The sequence below is a fragment of the Ascaphus truei genome, chromosome 11 (genome assembly GCF_040206685.1).
Source record: "Ascaphus truei isolate aAscTru1 chromosome 11, aAscTru1.hap1, whole genome shotgun sequence".
Classification (NCBI taxonomy): domain Eukaryota; kingdom Metazoa; phylum Chordata; class Amphibia; order Anura; family Ascaphidae; genus Ascaphus; species Ascaphus truei.
This window is the reverse complement of record NC_134493.1, coordinates 11,687,043-11,709,332: the sequence shown is the minus strand read 5'-3', so window position 1 is coordinate 11,709,332 and position 22,290 is coordinate 11,687,043. Positions and strand designations below refer to the sequence as shown.

The following is a 22,290-nucleotide window of genomic DNA, read 5'->3' as shown; positions in this document are numbered from 1 at the left end:
CAGAAGGACTTGGAGAGACTGGAAACGTGGGCAGGTAAATGGCAAATGAGGTTTAATACAGATAAATGTAAGGTTATGCATTTGGGATGCAAGAATAAAAAGGCGACTTACAAATTAAATGGAGATATATTGGGAGAATCCTTGATGGAGAAGGATTTAGGAGTGCTTGTAGACAGCAGGCTTAACAATATTGCCCAATGTCATGCAGTAGCTGCAAAGGCAAACAAGATTTTATCTTGCATCAAACGGGCAATGGATGGAAGGGAAGTAAACATAATTATGCCCCTTTACAAAGCATTAGTAAGACCACACCTTGAATATGGAGTACAATTTTGGGCACCAATCCTAAGAAAAGACATTATGGAACTAGAGAGAGTGCACAGAAGAGCCACCAAATTAATAAAGGGGATGGACATTCTAACTTATGAGGAGAGGCTAGCTAAATTAGATTTATTTACATTAGAAAAGAGGCGTCTAAGAGGGTATATTATAACTATATACAAATATATTCAGGGACAATACAAGGAGCTTTCAAAAGAACTATTCATCCCAGGGGCAGTACAAAGGACTCGGGGCCATCCCTTAAGGTTGGAGGAAAGGAAATTTCACCAGCAACAAAGGAAAGGGTTCTTTACAGTAAGGGCAGTTAAAATGTGGAATTCATTACCCATGGAGACTGTGATGGCAGATACAATAGATTTGTTCAAAAAAAGGTTGGACATCTTTTTAGATGGGAAAGGTATACAGGGATATACCAAATAAGTATACATGGGAAGGATGTTGATCCAGGGATTAATCCGATTGCCAATTCCTGGAGTCAGGAAGGAATTAATTTTTCCCCTTAATGGGGTTTTTGTTTGCCTTCCTCTGGATCAATAAGTAAGTATAGATATAGAATAACGTATCTGTTGTCTAAATTTAGCATAGGTTGAACTTGATGGACGTACGTCTTTTTTCAACTTCATCTACTATGTAACTATGTAAGGAGGAGGCATAGAAAGGTGCAGTATAAAACCTTTCCTTATGGTCTTTCAGCAGCTGCACAGAACTTCAGTACTGTTATGGATTACAAGTATCTTATGGCATATATAGCATAATTAATACAGGTCACAGGTACATATATAGTATCATTATAAGGCCTAGTACAGCTTAGAGCATATTGTCAAAATCATAGCTTAATTTTGTCTTAGAAATAATAGGTTGTTTTGCTATGAAATGAACAGGATATTTGTTCATATGCATAAAAGGGGAACTAACTCGCGTAAACAGGCCGTGGTTGCGCTGTGGTCAAACTGTAAATTATGAAACACATCATACGTCAGTAAACCGTAAATGCTGGTAAACATCATACGTCAGTAGCCACAGAGTATGGTATCATATCACGTACGCAGCAAACAATAAGACGCTATATAACTTGGCGTGCCCCCATATTAAGTAGAACCGAAGTGAGAGTGGGGAACCACACAGATGAGGCTTACTGAGACTGGCTGACCTATCATAATATCTTTTTGTTTGTGAGTATGACAATGCATATTAGCTAAATAATCTCTGCATAGTTAGGAATGGATTGTTAGCATACTGTAACTGCTAGCTGTTAGCTTACAAGTAGCTTGTTGTGATATTTCTGATTATTGTTGTGATACAATAAATGACAAACCTTATCTTATACAAACTCTGAGTGACCTTTCTTTATAATAATCTCACAATACTCTGACATCTTAGAGTGTGAACCGAGAAATCTACAAGTACGACATTGTGATTTGTGTTTTTGCTTAGTGCAAGATATAACTTATCACGAGGCATTACTTGGGAGAGGAAGGTTGGCAGAGAGCCCAGATTATGGCGCCCAAATGTGGTTAATACTCATGAGTTGTATAAATAAGTCATAAATTGTATGTTACACATTTAGGGCCTCATGCAGTAAGCGTTGATAAGGGAATTATCACCATTTTATAGCCAAAATTGGGTTTGAGATTCAGTAAGCGCCGATAAGTGCTTGATTTCGCCAGGTTTCGGAGCCGATTATTTTGTTATGGCCAGTCGGCTGCCGATAAGCCTGTTTTCGCCACTGATCGCCACTTTTTTAAATCGGCTGGATTCAACAAAAAAAAACAGCTTATCGGGCCTGATCGGCACTACGAAATTGAGATGTTATGGCCAATTTCTCCCGCCAACTAAAGTTGGCAGTTTGGAGGGGAGAACGATCGCTAAGGCTGCCGCAACGGCACTTAGAAAAAAAAAACTTCTGTACATCAATGGAGTCAATGGAGCGGGGACGTATAACAGTATAGTACTGTTTACGTTTCATTGCTCACAATACAAACGTCATTTGCATTACAGTGTGGGGGCATTCCCTGCATTGTGTCACAGCTGACGTGTATTATTTGCATAACATTATACTTTTACATGTTTGCAGCATTTGCGGGTCACATTACTCATCATGTGATGATGTGCCAAGGGAAAATACTATACTCAACTCTTAAAGGAGAACCTCACATCATATCACACATTTTACTGAACTGAGCGACAATTATTTACATGATGTTACACATGTCACACATGTCACACATACACAGTATATTCATGTTCCTTTACATTACACAATGCTTGTAATGTGTCACGCATCTTTAAACGTTCATGTACATCTAAATTCTCATGTTTACATATACTTTTGGGTCCTCCCTATTTTCATGACGTCACTTATTGGACGCTCAATCACATTGCATGTTTACATTGTAACCGTAGCATTACAAGCACTTCAACCTAACTTATACACACATGTACAGTAATTCAGCATTGGGACACCTTGTTAACTCATTCTATACCAACTATCCTCCTTACAGAAATGCATGCATATGCACACGACTATTCATTGTTGTCAACATGTCACAAAAACATGCCTAATTACACATGTTACACAAAACTTTTCCCACGTCAATCTCAGCCTTTTTGCCTAATTACATGACTGACTGTTGCGTTCACAAGTGTTACATGCATTGCACATGCAACTATTTATTTGCAAGCAATGTTTCTACAAAGGTTCACGTCACATCATTGCCAAATATCATCATTCCCTGCAGAATACACACAACAAATACTTATAACAAGAACTGCACACAGCTTGCCACAGAAGTACTTTATTATGTTAATGTAACACCTTGCATTTTACTATGTCACCTGACATCATCACATACCTATTTAAAGGACGCCCATTACCTGCTCATTCACAGCTACTCATTTCAAAATGTTGAGATTGTTTAGGAGACGGAGGAACATTCTTTTCTATGACATGCTTGATGATCAAGAGAATCATATAGGGCAAGGGAGGGACACACCGAGGGACAGTGACAGGGACAGTCACGCGGATACGACAGAGACAGGGAGAGGGACAGGAGATCAGAGGAGAAGACAGAGGAGACAAGTTGTGCCTCGTCCGCGTCTGTACAGGGAGAGAACCCTGTTAGATGGGATGAGTGAGGAGGAGATTGTAAGTCGCTATCGTTTGAGTTCAGCAGCAATCTTAGCTCTTTATCAGGAGATAAGGGGAGATTTAGATTTTTTCACAGCCAGAGGTCGTGCAGTCCCTGGGCTTGTTAAAATGCTGTGCTCATTACATTATCTTGCTTCCGCGTCATACCAGACAACTGTGGGCATAGTGGGCGGGGTCTCGCAATCTACATTCTCGCGGGCCTTGACCCAGTTTCTCTATGCACTCAATAGACGCGCTAGGAATTATATTCATTTTCCTACAGAGGCGACAGAGTGGCTGGAAGTCAGGACTGGCTTTTATAATATAGCAGGGATACCATGTGTGCTGGGTGCAATCGATTGCACACATGTTGCTTTGATTGCACCTAGTCAGAGTGAGCATGTGTACCGCAATCGGAAGCACTACCATTCACTCAATGTACAGGTGGTATGTGATACCACGATGAGGATAATGCATGTGGTACCCAAATTCCCTGGTTCCAGTCACGATTCCTCTATCCTGAGGAACTCTTCAGTCTTCCATGCGTTCGAAGAGGGACATTTTGAACATGGTTGGCTGCTGGGTGAGTACACATTTACATGTTCTAACACAAAACACTTTTTTATTTAGGAATGTTGGCATTGTACAATTTGATCACTAATGTCAGCTTATGTGTGCTCCATTCATTATAGGTGACTCAGGATACGGAATTAGGCCGTGGCTCTTGACTCCGGTGCTAAACCCTCAAACTGAAGCAGAGGAGAGGTACAATGCAGCCCATATATCTACAAGATCTGTTATAGAGAGGACATTTGGCCTACTCAAGACCAGATTTAGGTGTCTGGACAGAACTGGTGGGGCTCTTCTATACAAGCCTCAAAAAGTGTCTGATATTATCCTTGCCTGTTGCATTTTGCACAATGTTGCACTGAGGCACAATGTACAGTCAGACCTAGCTGAGCCTGTGGTAGACGAGCATCCCACCCATGTAGCTGCTGAAAATGAACAAACAGCCAGTGGTGGCCAGACACGCCAGAATCTCATCAATTCATTTTTTTCTTGTAAGTACAAACATATATGTTCCAAGTTCTACTTTTATACTTACATTATGTTATCTTAACAATAATGTTTTTTTATATACCCTTCTGGTAGGACACAGATGAATATGGGTTGCACACCTTTCTTCTCTCTGCTGTGTGCACAAAGGGATGTGGCACCGGTATGTTATTGTTGCACAGGTTATATAATCCCTCTTCAATTTTACTTTAGTTGTGTGTATGTGAATACAACTGGGGTAACAAAGCACTAATATTTTAGCATTGTGTTGTTCCTTATGCTAACACAATACACATATTATGCCCATACTCATTCATGCTTCTAGTATGCTTACATACAATGTTATTGGTGCAGTGTAACATGTACATCCATATGATGTGTACACCAGCCTGATTTACATTTTGAATGTCATGAAATATACATGGTGTTGCACATTTAACACCAAATACACACTTTGCTGTGTTGTTTACGGTACTGAAGATGGCATGTCAATGTTTGCAATTTATATATTGTTCCTTTGCATTATAGGTATATCTCCAGTATGACTGATCATGGTATGTATATTTGCTGACATCTCTCATAAGATGTGCCTACATCAATCTTCCTATAATTATTTGAAGTCAAAACCCAACATATTGGTTTAAACACAAATGTTACATATATGTACTTTCTGTATCATGTATATGCATTTAGCTACTCTTGAGCTTTCATGTGCATTGTATTAGAAAATGATTACTCCCATTTCATCACATTTTATGTATGTTTCCTTATAAATTCCATTCATGTAATATAGAGGTGTTTGGAGACAAGGGGATAACTGTAGTTATTTCTTTACTTACGGGAGATCATTCATCACGGATGAAATTGACTGATCATAAAACTCCATGCATGAATGCCTGCAATCACAACAATGCGTACTACATCTTATATTTAGCAATGTTGGTGTTTTGTAATGCTAGGAATTAATAGTCAACATTAATTTACATTTGTGACATGTGTATGTATAAGTCACACGTGTGTGGATGTGTCCTACATGTACCAAGTGTTAAACTGTTAACAGAGAAGACAAATTTGTCACTAATGTTACTGTCATTTAGCATTTCTAATTTACCAATATGACAATGTTGGTAATATTTTTGCAATATAAATCACGTCACTTCATCATTATCATGATGATAATTATCAAGTATTGTCACAATTGTAACGTCAATCACGTGCACATTAGCATAGACACACTTTGTAAGACAACTGTTTGTGTCTGTATCAATTTGTGTAGGATCCATGTATAACACCGACAAATGATAACACCAGCTTTATTATGGTAGCTTATATCATCATATTGACTATACTATGTATTTTTAGAACGTTTAATAAACACAGTAAACTATAGTTAGTTAGGTTAATGAAATATACACAGAAACGTACTTCATTACATGATGTTGATGTCATAATCAGAACATCATGCATTGTAGGGGACCACAACATCTGGCCAATAACATTATTTGCTACAGTCCCAAACCATTTTATCAACATACCCATGTAACAAGAGATTTTTAACAAGAAATGGCTAGTTGGTTGTAAGTGTCCTTTACATTGGGAGAAGGAGTGGCTCAGTGAGTAAAGACACACACTGGCACTGAGATTTTGAAGCAGGGGAGTCTGGTTCAATTCCCGGTGTCGGCTCCTTGTGACCTTGGGCAAGTCACTTTATCTCCCTGTGCCTCAGGCGGCAAAAAATACATTGTAAGTTCCACGGGCCAGGGACCTCAGCCTGAAAAATGTGTCTGTAAAGCGCTGTGTACAACTAGCAGCACTATACATGAACATGCTCATATTATAATTATTATTATTATTATTATTATTGTTACATAGTTTCGACAGTCATACGTTCCATTACACAATAGAATTCACAAATGTGTTAGCAGAGTGGGAATGGTTGTTATATATAAAACACACCATGCCATAAAATGATAGTAGTCATTAAAGAACACTCAATAAAAATTCATGAGGCACTATTTTGCAACATCATTATGTTAATTAAGTGCTTATGCAATATAGGCATAAGGGTATCACATTTTTAATTGTTTGTTAATAAGCGCTGCAAGCAATATAAAATTAGTTCCATATGTAGTATAGTAGTCGGTGGCTCCTCCTCACAATCATCTCATATAAAGGTAGACTCTTCTGAAATCATACATTGATCCGATTGTATCTTCCCCGACATCTCTGAAATACAGCAAACACATGAGGGTCAAATATGGCACCTTACTATATATGTATCCGTGACAACGCATTACACAGCTCTATATGATTGTGTACATACACACGTCACTCACTTATATGTTAGAAGTACAAGTGTACATCAGTATGTAATGTTTCTTTAAATTTGTAGCAGGCATAACTATGTATATGATGTGAACGTTGCCTGTATACTGAAAAATGTGCGCGCACATCTTAGTGTGCGCACGCACTTCACGCTTGGCTGCACTAACTGTTAGCGCATGCGCAAAACAAAGCGTACGTTGTGCGTTCAATACATCTTGAAAATACCATTAAACATAAAATCTTTATTTCAAATACAATGAATACGAAACTACATTCGTTCTAAACGAGTACATCTGTATTCTTTTTAAACAGACGTGTTTGGACAGAAAGGACGGCCGATAACACAATGCGCAAATGCAATACGTGTGACGTCATGTTAAACCAGCGTGAAACGCACGCTAACACTCCTCCCACTCAATTAACATTCATCTAACGCCCAGTTGACGCCTACAAACACTGAGCCGCACACATGACACACTGCAGTTACCGTTACTATAACAAAACATGACAGCCAATAGGCTTTGAGGCGCGCACGTCGCTTGGGGGCGGGACTTACATCCGTAATCCTTTTTAAGGACGCCTTGGGCCATGACAAGGGTCCCACGTCATACGTGGTGGACCCGCTTTTAAATGTTGTAGATGTAGCATGATAACAAAACAGGTATGTGTTAGAGTTATGGTAAAATGTTGCTAATATGGTTAAAGGGATAGGAAAGTACGTATATTTATTCCGTCAGCAATGTGTACTACTCTTTCAGGTTCTACTATATTGTATTCGGAAACAATTTGTTTGTGATCGCTACATGTTATGCAGTCTGCTATGTTACGCTGTATCCACGCATTGAAAGGGAAAATGGTGGTTAGAAAAAAAAAAAATATTTAAACGCAGAGTCAACTCATAACGGTTGTTATATTTACCATTCTTCTAGAATTAACTCTTCGTCTGGCTGCAACTGGTCGCTCCAGAAATGCAAGGCTTTTTCATCCACGCTTGACCCACCCGCTGAATCCAGTATGACACACATCTCCTCCATGAAGCGCTCATAGGAATCGCCACTGCTTTCTTCAAACAATTGGTCGGGAGGTATGTTCATTTCTTCGGGTACCCATTCCAATGCATTTTCAGCTGAAAGGCTTGGTACATAATCATAGTAGTTATGTTCTTGTACAATGTGGGTTTCAGGAATGGAGGGTGCAGATATTGCAGCAGGTATCGATTCACACGGAACAGTAGTAGCGGATCCATTGCTATTGGCATTAGGAATAAATATGCCTTTAACCACAATATATGTGCCTTCTTTCACGGTGAAATGTTTTTCTTTGGCAATCTTCCAGAAACCATAGTTGTGTTCTAGCTTATCCTGCACACGTTCAAAAAAGTCATTAGTTGATAAAGTGAATGTTATTGAGGAATTAAAATTGCGCGCATGCCGACGGTTTTGGTAATAAGGATATTTTGCTCGAATCAAATCATAGATTTGGCGTGTGCTTGCTTGGTGTCCGCAAGTTGATAAAATAGCTTCTGAAATCATGTATTTATAACCTAAATTCGGATTCATAATTGTCACCAATTCATCAGCCATTGCAGAGTAGCACAAAAGATGTGTGCAGGTATCTGTTCTTTGCTCATCAAAATGAAACTGCTCAATGGCTAACAAATTGCTGTGTTTCCTTTTCAAGGTCAACAAAAGTATAAACTGTAACTCCTTATTTCAAACGCCAATTGGATTTCTAGTTATAATTGCTTGAAAATTTGTGGTTTGTGATAGCCGCATGTGGGACAAACATGTATCCTTTTTTTATCTCGTTTCTGAAAACATTACTACACTTTTCATTCAGTAACATTGAGTTTTCTTGCAAAATAACAAAGAGCAGTGTGTGAAAATAGTGCTTAGACAGCCATATCAGTAAATACACACACCTGCAAAATGAAATGTTTTGTTCCCACATACATTTCTGTGTGTATTTGAAAGTCTGGTTAAGTCCCTGTCTGCATGAGTTTAAATACGTGTGTATCTATATATATATAAATATATCTCTCTCATAAATATATATATATATATATATATAAAGTGTATATTGTACTATATGTATATTGTGTGTATGTGTATGTGTATGTGTATGTGTATATATATATATATATATATATATATATATATATATATATATATATATATATATATAATATATATATAAAAAATTAAAAAAAAATTTTTTTATATATATATATATATTATATATATATATATATAAAAAATGTTTTTTTTTTGTTTTTTTAAATATTGCTGGAGTACACACAACATATTGATGGCAGTAAGTAGGCCTTGTATGAAACCTATTTAAATGGTGATAAACATGAGTGAATTAAGTAATAAACATTTGTTTGCACCCAATAATGTTAGAGGCTCACACTTAGTATAGTTGTCAAACATTAGGCCTGTATTATTAAAATAGTGTGTTTTCACAAGGAAGCATGAAGTGTATGTTTTTTGTAAATACATCTATACCAGTTTAGATAGTACTATATATACACACACACACACACACACACACACACACAGTGTGTGTGTGTGTGTGTGTGTGTGCATATATCAATACATACTACATATATATTAGTATCAATTCAGAGATGTTCTTGAAACAAGAACACATAAATGATTAAAGGACAACATTACAATGGCCACCAAAGGTAAGTAATATTTAACACAAAATCCTGCTGTACACGTACAAGAAAGATGTTTGCAGTTAAATAGGTGCTTTTATAATTGCATGAAAATAATATGCACATGCAATGATTACATCAATTAACACACCCAAATGCAATGTTTTGCTGCAAAGTCAATGGCAGCTTCTCTAAACTTAGCAACTGGCTCCTGGTGGACCATTACTGAACAGACGATTAAAACATAAATATTTATAACACTATTCATTAATTAGGAGTGTTAACATTTCCAAAACTTCACGTGTACAAAAACATACTTGAAAGTTTGGAAACAACACAGTCTTCAGCATACATACAATAGTAATTAGATAATCTGAAGTCAACAAAACAAGGCCAAAGACATATTTTCTGAATTATAACATTTATTTTTTTTGTTCCTTTTGCGAGCGAGTAACAGGCCTGCTTGTTGTCTCTTGAATTTTCCTTTTTCTTTTGCCACCAACTTTAGGCACAACAGAGCCACTTTGAGTGGCCTCTGGCACTTCACGGGCAGGGCTTGTGGCCAGTGACTCACCTACAGGGCTTTTGGGCAGTGACTGTTCACCTACGGGGCTTGTGGCCAGTGACTCACCTACAGGGCTTGTGGCCAGTGACTCACCTACAGGGCTTTTGGGCAGTGATTCACCTACAGGGCTTTTGGGCAGCGATTCACCTACAGGGCTTTTGGGCAGCGATTCACCTACAGGGCTTTTGGGCAGCGATTCACCTACAGGGCTTTTGGGCAGCGATTCACCTACAGGGCTTTTGGCCAGTGACTCACCTACAGGGCTTTTGGGTAGTGACTGTTCACGGACAGGGCTTGTGCCCACTGACACATGTGAGCAAGTTGGTAGACACTGCACAAGTGATGGTTGGTCTGTTTCATGTGTGTCTTTTGTTGTTTTTGACCAAAAACTGGTCAGTAGTAACTGCTTGTGTTTTCTTTTTGTGGCCTCCTTTGTAGGTGTCAGCTGCTGAATTTGTACAGATGGCAGCGGTAGGATGTCGTCAGGAACCTGCACAGCAATGTCTGCTACTTGACCGGTAACATTTGGGCCTGGTGAATGAATATCAGATGAATGTGGTGAAAACTGACCTGCATGAACAGATCCTGGCTGTGAGGTGTTGAATTGTGGTACATTAGTCATTCTCCAGTAATTAGCTTGTGTTTGCTGAACAACTAATGCTTCGAATGAGGTGTTGATTTTTTGCAACTGTTTAGGCACTTCAATGAAGACTCTGTGGAGATGTGCCAATTGTGAAACTGTTTCTTCCTGCAGTGCAATCATCCTTTCCAGCACTGTCATCAGGTCAGAATGGCGACGATTTTCTGCTTCCACAATTTTTCCCTCAGAAGCTACAATTGCATCATATGTGGTATTTGCTGGACGTTTTGGCGGTAAAACAGTTTCAATTGGAACCTCTTCATGGTCACTTGCTTGTATTTGTGTGTCTATGGCGGCGGCGGCGGCATCATCATCATCATCATCATCATCATCATCATCAAAATCCTCTTCATCATGTTCTACAAATAAATGTACACATTATTAAATGGCATGTTAATCTCTGCTGTGTTACTATGTAATTGTACTGTGTCATAAGTAACAACTAACATGTTTCCATACGTTTTATAACCTCACATTAAAAACTACCTTGACTTAAGAATAATGTTTGGACTCAGTATGAAATATGAGTGAATGAAAACTTGCTGTAAACTCACAACTCCTACATGATAGTTAACATCACTAACACAATACAAGTTGGCTTACACTTCATTTTCACTGACACTAAGTAATCCTATTTAAAGAACATGTGCAAAACAAATAATGAACATGACAACATAACATATAGAAGAGCACATATTATATGGCCACCAACTGATACACTCACCTTCTAGGTGTGTTGAGCTGGCTGACCCAGGTGAAGACACTTGTTCAGTCTCAGGTGACACATGTCCTTCAGGGGCAACTATATATAACAATAACATAAGTTTTACATTTGTTGTATATATACAACACACAATGTAATACAAATTTACATTTGTTAATATATGTGTAAATATTGAAAAAACAGTTATTGTATGTTCTGTATTTATGAGTACCTAACAGCATCATTTCCTTAACCCAAAATGTGTGTGTGAAAGTGAACATAAATAGTTGTAATAAAAATGTACATGCCTGTGTACTTAGAACTTTTGAGTTCCCTAACATAAAACATACTATGTTCCTGCAGTAATGCGTGAGGATAAATAGATTAATTTTGAACATAAAAATCATATGTTGTGTAGTGATATCAGTATCATAATGTACATAACTATCATGAGATGACCATTCACAATGGTTATCATGAAGGTGGTCATATTGCACAAAGTGTTGTTTTTGGTAGAGGATATGTGTGGTACATTAATATAAGATGTGGCACACCTGAATGTGGCTGTGACTCAACAAGACAACACATGCAGTGTGTGATAATGTGTTGTTGATAGTAGTAGTTCAACTATAGATATGAGTGAACTAATGTGTGACGTACGCTTTGATAAGTAATGAGTTGTTGGGGCATTTAGTAGCTAAAGTGAAGCTTTCAAATGAGTGTGATTAACTTCAGTTGTGCTAGTCAGGTTGTAAGAACGGTATTCCCTTCCCTAATCAGCCACACCTTTCAATTACTTGAAACAGGTGCAAATGGTGTGAACTAAGTTGACCCTAAAATGAGGCTGTAATTAGTGTGTGTGCTGAACCCCACCCCCTCTGTTGAAGTGTATGCTGTGATGAGATATTAATTGCAGCTGCTTTAACACAATGGTAGATGAGCTAAATAGTCGTGTGCAGTTTTTAAGTTATGAAAACAATGACATAAAATATGATACGTGTGCCTCATTATGCTGTCTGTATATGAGTTAAAGTAAAAATGGACCTTTTCATAAACAACTATAGATGTGTTAGTGCAAGTGATGTTTGTAGGCCGTTGCATGCAATATATTTGATGCATGCTTAACATAGGCAGTAATGTCATGTTTGTCGGAGTAAAATAAATAAAATATACAATAATATTCTACATATTTCTGTTCTGTACCTGTAGCTAGTAATAATTTCTCATTAACATGTGTTACACATGTGTACTACCCTGTTGTTCCCCATCTTCGCCCACCATCAATTGCTTCCACTGCAGCAATGCATTTTGGGAATTCACATGTAAATGAGCACGCAATGGCACGTGCTATATTAGTTACTGCTTTTAGTAGGACTACAACATATATGTCTATTTTGAGATATATATATATACAGAATCAGACATATACATATATAGATGCAGGTATGCTTATATTGTGAAGACAGTATAAAAAGCAGTGTAACTATGCAAAATAACTGTAAGCAACGACACGCCTAGTACAGTAATATTTCTCACCTGGTGGAAATTGTGAGGGGTAAATTCCTATATCACGGTCACCAGGTAAGCCTTCCACGACGACGGGAAGTAATTTTGCCCGAAGCAGCTCCTCCAATGGACTTAATATGAGACGTTGTGGTGTGGGCCCACCTCCAGTGCCAGTAGCATGCACGCGTTGGTGTTGTATTTTCTTTTTCAATTTGGACCTAATATCATCAAATCTCTTGTGACAACTCCGCTTGTCCCTCACATGATTCCCACACGCATTGACACCAATGACTATTGTGTCCCACATCTCTTTTCTGCTTGCTGAACTTGTCCGCCCTTGAAAAACATATAAAATATATGAGGTAAATTAATAATAATATAAGCACCAGTTTCCTACACTGCTAGCTGTTCCAAGAGATAGCAAACATGCTGTTTTATGTGTAATATGTGAAGCACATGAGCATTCACTACTAAACCTATACATGTAAGCAAGCTTGCATTCATATTGTATGCAGTTATGGCAAATTGACCGCCTGTGTTTAGTTGTCCTTGTAAGGCATGATAAAAAGCTGTGTTTCCAGACTAATTAACATAGAAAGATATTGTGAACCCATATTTGCATATGAACAAAACTCAGATGACCTAGGATCACATGTATTTGAATAATAAATGTAAAGGTACACTTACCTAGTAAATGTCCATATATACTGTCATAGTGCTCCAGAATGCCAGTGACAAGAGCTGTATTTTCCTGGTCATTGAAGCGAGGATTACGTGGCTTCTCCACACGTTTCTTCCGAGCAGGTTTAGGGTCAGAGCTTGGCTGGTGCTGACTGGACTCTCCTTCTTCCAATGGAAGAGCCTCCAAAAGCTGCCCACCAGCAAGCACGCCACCACCATCCACCCCATCTGCAACTGCGCCACCAGCAGCACTCCCAGCACCAGCACTCCCACTCCTAGCACCAGCACTCCCACTCCTAGCACCAGCACTCCCACTCCTAGCACCAGCACTCCCACTCCTAGCAACAGCACTCACACTCCTAGCACCAGCACTCCCACTCCCAGCAACAGCACTCCCACTCCCAGCAACAGCACTCCCACTCCCAGCAACAGCACTCCCACTCCCAGCAACACCACTCGCAGCACCAGCACTCCCACTCCCTGCAACACCACTCCCCTGAACAGTACGTTCACTCCGACACGTACTCGCACGAGTAGCACTCCCACTCCCACCGGCATCACTCTTCCCACGCTTTGCGGGCATACTTCCAGCACTCACAAAAAACAGACAATAAATGTACAGGCAATCACACGAAACACTTCCACATATAAAACAAGACAAAGATGTAAACAAAACAACAAAGGACAAAGCTCACCCAATACACAAAAAGTCTCTCAGTCAATATGCAAATCTTCAATCGTCCAGCTCTGTGCGTCTCTCTCTCTCTCACTCCCAACAACACAGAGAATGATTAGCAGTACACGTTGCCTTTAAATATGGCGCGCAATCAAAAACATGCTTGTTTCGCCTGATTCAGCAAGATTTGTGATTGGGCAACCTAACAGCACCGCGCCACGCACGCCGATACACCTGTGTGTGATCGGCTAATCATCGTGAGAGTGGGCGGATTTGTTTTCGGGTTGATTTTGAATGTATTCGGCACTTACTGCATACGGAGAGGAAAAATCGCCAATAACATGACTAATCGGTAAGATTGCCGATTTCACATAATCGACGCTTACTGCATGAGGCCCTTAATCTTTAAAGTACACGTGTATGCTATTTCCTCTTTATAATAGAGAAGGTACAATTTTCATTTTATATATATATATATATATATATATATATATATATATATATATATATATATATGTAACGGGTATTCCACCCCACCCAATCTCATATGTAGTGTGGGTGAGTAGAACATGTGGTGTTACCGGTGTGGTGCGTATACCTGCTGGCTCACAGGAGGTCTGAGCCTCCGCTAATGAGAGCCTGGGGTGAATCCTCTGGAACGGATCTTCGTTTACAGCGCCTCCACCTATGTAGGATTCTAGGGAAGTGTAGAATGACCCTACATAGGAACCCAATAAGAAACTACACACACAGTGATTATATATAACTAAGGGCTTTACTACTAACATAGAGAATATCATAATCCATTACATAACATCATAACCTGTGTCCCTCTCACGAGGAGACACTACCCATGGTGACGTCTCGCAGGACGATTCCCCGACACCAGGTGATCCCACCCAGTGTCCCAAGAACCCCACCCAATGTCCCGTACTCCTACAGAGATAGTCACTGGGTGACTGCGCAGTCACTAAAACCTCTAGGCCTGTTGGTGCACATATAATATTGATACCTTCCGAGCACTCCGATGCTCGGGCCTGCAACACTCTTCTCAAAGGGTCAGACGTCCGTCTGATCCTTTCCAGGTATTCTGCCGGTGGACCCCAACGAGGGTCCCACCGCTCCACGGGAACTGCAACCGATCACGGCAACACCAACCGCATGGGAACAGCAACCGCCGTTATCAGCTTTCTGCCTAACTACTTCTAGAGTGACAGCAACCCTAACCTAGGGCCTGTCCCTGAGGAACCGCAACCTGGGATGGCTTGGGGAAAACTCCTAGGGCCTGTGGAACATTAACCTGCCCCCCTTCCCCTAGCTACCCAGTCTCAACTGTAACTGCTAATCCTAACAGCCTAACGCACCTGCAGCCAACACTCAGCTCACACTGTCAGCCTGCAGGGATCCACACACACTTCACACACACTGCACGCACTGCGCCCAGCACATGCAGCGACACACACACAGACAGCTGCAATCACACACAGCCACCTGGATCCCGTAGCAATCCACTACTAGCACACTGTGCCTATTTGCCAGTGCCCACAGCCCTCTCCGCTGTGGCACTGCCAAACTTGCACCTTACACACACTAAGGGCGACCTCCCTATCTAGGGCCGTCCCTTATCAGTTACCCACTAACCTGGTGGGGAGTTGGGGCCTACCTGGAGGGTGAGGGTACCTATCAGGATGCAGGAGCTGCACTCACTCCCCGCATCCTTCCATCCCCTTCAGCTCCTCTGCTCCAACTGACAAACGTGCTGCAGCCTAAACAATGTATCTCTTTCCTCCAGGCCTTCCTAAGCCCTATTGGCTCCCTGGTATCACATGGGGCGTGCAAAGGCTCTTGGGATATGTAGTCCCAGCTCAGAGCCTTCCCTGGTAGGCTAGGGGTTCGCGGGCTTTTCCTACCCCGCACTGCGCGTGCGCAAGCTCTCCCGGGCTTTCTCTCTTCTCCCCGAGCTGTCCCTATGCTCGCGCGAGCTATCCCTAGCTCTGGGGCTTTCCCTGCGCCTACGCGTCCCTGCGCATGCGCAACGCTGTCTTCAATGGCGGCGCCCTGCCTCACCGGCCGCCAGGACCTTAGAGACGCGATCGCGGCCTTAGCAACGGCCCGATCGCGTCCCCGGCAACCGGCCGCAGGCAGGAGAAGCCGCGCTGCTCCCTGCTCCAGCCCCCACCCTTGGAAGCAGCCGTCGGGTTGTTCAGTACCCGCGATCGAGCTGCACCAGGGGAGGGGGGTCTCCAGGAGCTGCTGGGGACCAGGGTTACATATATATATATATATATATATATATATATATATATATATATATATATATATAGTAAATCATGGCTGTTATGGATTTTGCACGAGCTGCAGATTTGAATGTTTTAATGAGAAGTCAGTATCATAGAGATCTGATTGATGGTGAAACTCTGGCATTTGAAATTCAATTTGGCCCGTGGGGACCTGGGGCGAGATACTGCTATCTCACAATAGACACCACAGCTGATCCAGTCAAATATCAATACATACAACAGGCATATAACCCGTTGACACACACGATCATATTTGACATATAATGCAGCGACTGTCATTTTGGGGCAACAGCCTGTGATTGCTACAGGCGTGGACAGACATGGTCCTATTAATTCTGGTGCGAAATATGGGGAGAATCGCACACACTTATTTACACAAGTTACATTACCTGAGTTAACACAAGCTGCACGGGATGTTGCGACAGAGCGTGCTAATGCTACTGCAGAAATCACACTGCTAAGAGAAATTATTAATGTCCTCTTAGCAACAAGAGGAGCTCAAGCGTTAATTGACGTACCAGCTCGGGTACAAGTTTGTATCCCTATGGCCAATATTAAAGCAACAATTGGTCAGTTACCAACTAATCCCAAAGACATTGCATTGTGGCTTAATGAACGAACACATTCTTTAGATGGCATTTATCCCACAACAAACCCACAACAAAAACTTGCTTTAGTGAATTCTGTGCTGCCAGCAGGTTTATCAATCACATTGGCTGAAGCACGAGACTGGGATTCAGTCATCAGCAATGTGTATGAGAAAACCCACGGGAAGGTTACTATCTCAACACTGGCAGATACGCTAGGACAAGTTAATAAGACTAGTGGAATCGTAGCAGCTTACATTTTAGGGCTACGTTTTACACAAGGCAACCATGAGATTGTTTGGGGTTGTCTTAAGGCATTGATTAAGGGCCAGGGTCTGCTGTTGGACCTTGAAAGACAAATACAAGGTTTACCAGTAGAACAAAGACCAGTAATGGTTCCTGAGATTTTGAAAAATACCTATACTCTCGTTGGCAGAAGCTTAACCGGGGAGGTCACAGGGTCGCCTAAATCGCAAACCAGTGACAGGAAGCCTGAGCGACCAAACACAGACAAGGGGAGAAATTTTCCTGTCCAAAACAGGAAGTGGAAACCTCCGTTCAATCAATATCAGACTCCAGTTTATCCTAGAGACGAGCAGTGGGACAGAAAAGGTAATTTTCAAAGAGACACTAGGAGTTTTCAAACTCAAATGCAGAGACAAGACACTCCTACACCACAAACTACACATTTTGATCAGCAATCTCGTAATGAGGGTGCAGTGTCCAGATATAATCTGAGACAATACATTAAAACTCCTGTCAGGTACGGTCAAGGCAAAACTAGCGAAATCAGATTTCGTGACAAACGCACAGGTTATGCCACACAGACTTCTGGTTTGACTAACAGTCACCGCGAGGTTAAACAGCAGGCTGCAGCTACACCGGCAACCACAAAGAAGTCTGTTGGGAAAATTACGCAATTCCCAGCAGATCTTTTTGAGGAATGAGTAATTTCACATTAAATATTGAATACAAGGGACGGAAATATGATGGTTTTTTAGACACACAAGCAGACATATCCCTTGTAAGTGAAAAAAACAAAAAACTGCGCTCATATATGGAAATAATAAATAAAGTGAAGTGACTCAAAACATAATAAAGTGAATACAACCTTGTAAAGATGAAGTTTGATGCAGCTGTTCAAAGTAGAGGGCTCAGCACTCCAAGCTAATACAGAAAAAAGAAGGGAACAGCGCAAAGAAAAACCTCATAGTGTAATAAATTCAAAAAATCAATTTATAATTAAAGGGTGAGTATTGCACGTACATCAAATAAAAAATCACACAGCATGACATGTTTGGGACATGTTACCCATCTGTAGACAGCCGATCACTCTCGCAATGCAGAACTTGCAGGTCTTTTCCTCTCACAGCAGTGGCAGAGGCTCGCGTGGTTCTGCTTGGCTGCAGATCACTCAGCTGTTGCGGAGCCACGCCTGGATCACTCAGCTGTTGCAGAGGCACGCCTGGATCAGCTTGCTGGTGGGGATCCCTCCTAGTACCTGGCAATGTCACTGCAAACTTGGCGAAGCTCCTTCGCTTCCTGACACGTGCACGTGCACAGTGGCGTCTGACGTCATCAGCTGGCGTCCGGTAGTGTCTCAATGTCTTTGTTCCTTCTCATTAGATGGCGCCAAAACCGGCGAAAAAGGCACAGAAGGAATACAAGTCCCCAGCAGATAGTGTGATAGAAAATACCCCAATGGGTATATAGAGCATAAGTAGGGAATGCGCCCACTCCTCCCAGCAGATAGTGTGATAGAAAATACCCCAATGGGTATATAGAGCATAAGTAGGGAATGCGCATTACTGTTAGTTAACTATCTGTTGAGGAAGAGGCATTGCGAAAGTTATTAGCAGCAGTTAATGATGCTTCCTACTTAGCGCAGCGCGACCCGACAAAACCATTGTCAGCATATGTAAACATTTCACCTCTAGCTGCATACATTAGAATTTACAATGCTATGGAAACAGTACCAATTACACTGCTATCTTATGTATTCACAAATACAGAGAAGAGATATTTGCCGCTTGAAAAATTGTTATCAGCGGTTACACTTACAGTGCTGAAATCACGTGATTTGGCACAGGGACAGGATATCTATATATACACTTCAGTAGCTTCACTAGCAACATTGCAGAAACAGACCATTCCGGACAGGAAGGCATTAAGAAGCCGCTGGTTAAAGTGGTACACAATTATAGAGGATCCTCAAATACATTTTGTGCATGACAAAACATTAACAACATTAGATGATCTCCCATCCCCTTTTGAAGGAGTGATGTGGGAAAATCAAACACACCCAAACGACTTTTACACATGCATCTTTTACACAGATGGTTCAGCTGTAGACTCCAGCAAAGAAGGAGTAAATAAATCTGCAGGTTCAGGAATTGCTAAATATGATGCAGATATGAATCTGTTGCACAGTTGGCAATTACCTATAGGAGATCACTCTGCACAGTTTGCAGAGATTCACGCATTAGCTTTTGCTATGAAAGAAGCACTCACAGTTACGGGACATGTACTTATAGTTACAGATTCCGCATATTTAGCACGTTCAGCACTGCAGGACCTACCAATATGGAAATCAAATGGATTTTTGAATGCCAAAAGGAAACCACTAACGCACATTGCTAAGTGGAAGGCCATTGCGGCCTATTTTGAACAAAAGCCTGATATTGAAATTGTACACGAGCCAGCGCATAGAACGCTTGGTTCATCGGTTCATACTATGGGTAACCAGTTTGCAGATAGTCTCGCGCAAACTGTAAGTCAAAAATTTGCCGTTAACAAAGTGTTAACAAGGGCAAAGTCAAAGTCAGCCAGTCTCGATGCAGAGTTGTATGCTTGTCTGGATACTACCAGGCCTAATCCACCTGGGTATCCTAAGAAATACTCATTTAAACAGGTCGACAATAATTGCATGGTTGTAATTGATGCTAATGAATTCGTTGTTCCCCCCGCAAGCACATGACAGTGTGGGACACCCTCACCTAGGGAGAGAAAATGTTTTGTTGACACTGAAACACAAATACTGGTGGCCGAACATGAGAAAAACGGTTAAGTCTGTTCTAAGAAACTGTAAACCATGTCGGTTGGTAAACAGTCCTAATCATCAGACACCACCATTTATTATTAATGCAATACCAAGCAAACCGTTTGATTTAATATATTTAGATCATATTGGACCATTACCTACATCACATTCCTACAAACATGTTTTGGTTTGTGTTGATGCTTGTACAAGGTTTATGTGGTTATACCCCGTTCGTAGTACGACAGCTAGCTCTACGATTAATTGTCTCAACTCCTTAGTAAGTGTGGCTAAGCCCAAGGCCTTTCATTCCGATGGTGGACCTGCTTTCACAGCAGCAGAAACCAAGGAATGGGCCGCAATATTAGGTATTGACTGGGCCTACAGCTCACCGAGCCACCCGGAGTCCGCTGGGATGGTCGAACGTAGAAATTACGAGGTGAAACGACTTTTAACCAAAATGCTATCTAATCGTCCTACACAGTGGTACCCACTTTTGGTTACGGTCCAAATTGGCCTAAATAATATTCCTAACACAACAACTGGTAAAACACCACATGAATTGTTATATGGTACTCCTATGAATACACAATTTACTAATGATTATATTTCTGTCCCAGGGAGACTTGAACAAATATTAATTGTACAAGAATTGAGGGATTCTTTTTCCCATACAGCCCACACACCACGTAATCCTACAGCTTGGACGCCGCAGATTGGACATTCAGTTCAGGAGAGGGTTGCTAAGGTAAAGCCGTTGCGGCCTAAGTGGAAGAAACCAACCACAATACTGAAAAAGATAAACGAGCGTACCTTTGTTATCCGAGATACTAAAGGCAAAGAAAGGACTGTAAGTATAGACAATCTTAAACCTACAGCTCACTGCAGTGAAAAAACTATAAAAGATGGAGGAGACACTATATCTGCGACAGACTTCGATGGAGCTGCAGCCTCTCGAAGCACAGACTGCACGACCACAGGATGTGGAAACTAATCATGCAGGTGAGGTCCTACAAGCTGAAGCTGACTTCCCTGACCGTGACCACAGACATATTTATGTGTTACCTGCCATACCGGATCAACGCAATATTTACCGGAAGGCCTATCAAACAGTGGCTAAGGTGATCACAAAGAAAAGACTGTTTAAGACTATTTTGTGTCTCTCAATCTGTTTTGCTTTTCTAGCAATATCGGCCAGCGTTATTTTCAGGTCAACAAGAAGGCGAGATCATCAACTGGAAACGTACAGCTGCACACGGTATTACCACACCAGACTCCAGAATCGTGAAACGAGGACTTCACTACGATTTGAAACCGGTGGAGGTACAGTCGGTGGGTATACCTCAAGGTGTATTGGAAGCCGTTTCCTAAACCTATCATCCAGAAACGAAAGACTTTCGGATTTCACAGGTTGTGCTGTTTAATTCAACTGTGCTAGCTAAAGAAGCTGGTATAACTACACCAGAAGGAAGGAAGCTGGTGACACAACATCTGAATGCACAGATGCAACAGCTGCAATCTACAAGCCTGAAATATGATTTACCCCTTCATGACCATTGGAAGCAGCAAAGCTACCGTGAACAACGTTGTTATGCTGAATTTGGACATTGCTATTTCATTGACTTTCAAGGAACACGTAAATGGCCAATGAAGGAGCTGAAAGCTGATCATTGCCCTTGGCTTGGTGTGACCATGGACAATATAAGGTATAAGCAATACCCTATTTTTTATCTGAATACAGGACAGAATACTCAGAAAGGATTTGTTCCCAACAGACAGACTGATCCAAGAGTGGCATTCTGGGAAGGTGCTGAAGAAGAAGAGTACAGAATACCTGGAGGGGTAAGAGCCTATAATTCTGCTGTTTTTTGCTCTGGCAGTATTTACTCAGAATGGTGGAACCAATCAACAACCGCTGATGAACTGTTACTCAAACTTCAAGCTGTGATGAAAGATGCTAAAACTGGACAGCTACAGACAGCAGCACTTCCAAAAGAATGGAATACACAAGGTGATGGTATGTTGTTTCGTGAACCTACAGCATGGGACACTTGCACTCAACCACGCTTTGCTACATTTACCA

General features: G+C 41.0%; 1 protein-coding gene across 1 annotated transcript; it reads right to left on the bottom strand.

Annotated features, from left to right (window-relative positions):
* Positions 1 to 9,934: 9,934 nt before the first annotated feature.
* Positions 9,935 to 16,809, bottom strand: LOC142462854 (uncharacterized). The gene is made up of 4 exons (XM_075565070.1): positions 16,801 to 16,809; positions 12,957 to 13,128; positions 11,442 to 11,519; positions 9,935 to 11,076 (listed from the first exon to the last, which is right to left on the bottom strand). Exons 1-4 carry the CDS (start codon positions 16,807 to 16,809, stop codon positions 9,935 to 9,937), a joined length of 1,401 nt encoding a protein of 466 aa, XP_075421185.1.
* Between the last annotated feature and the right edge of the window lie 5,481 nt (positions 16,810 to 22,290).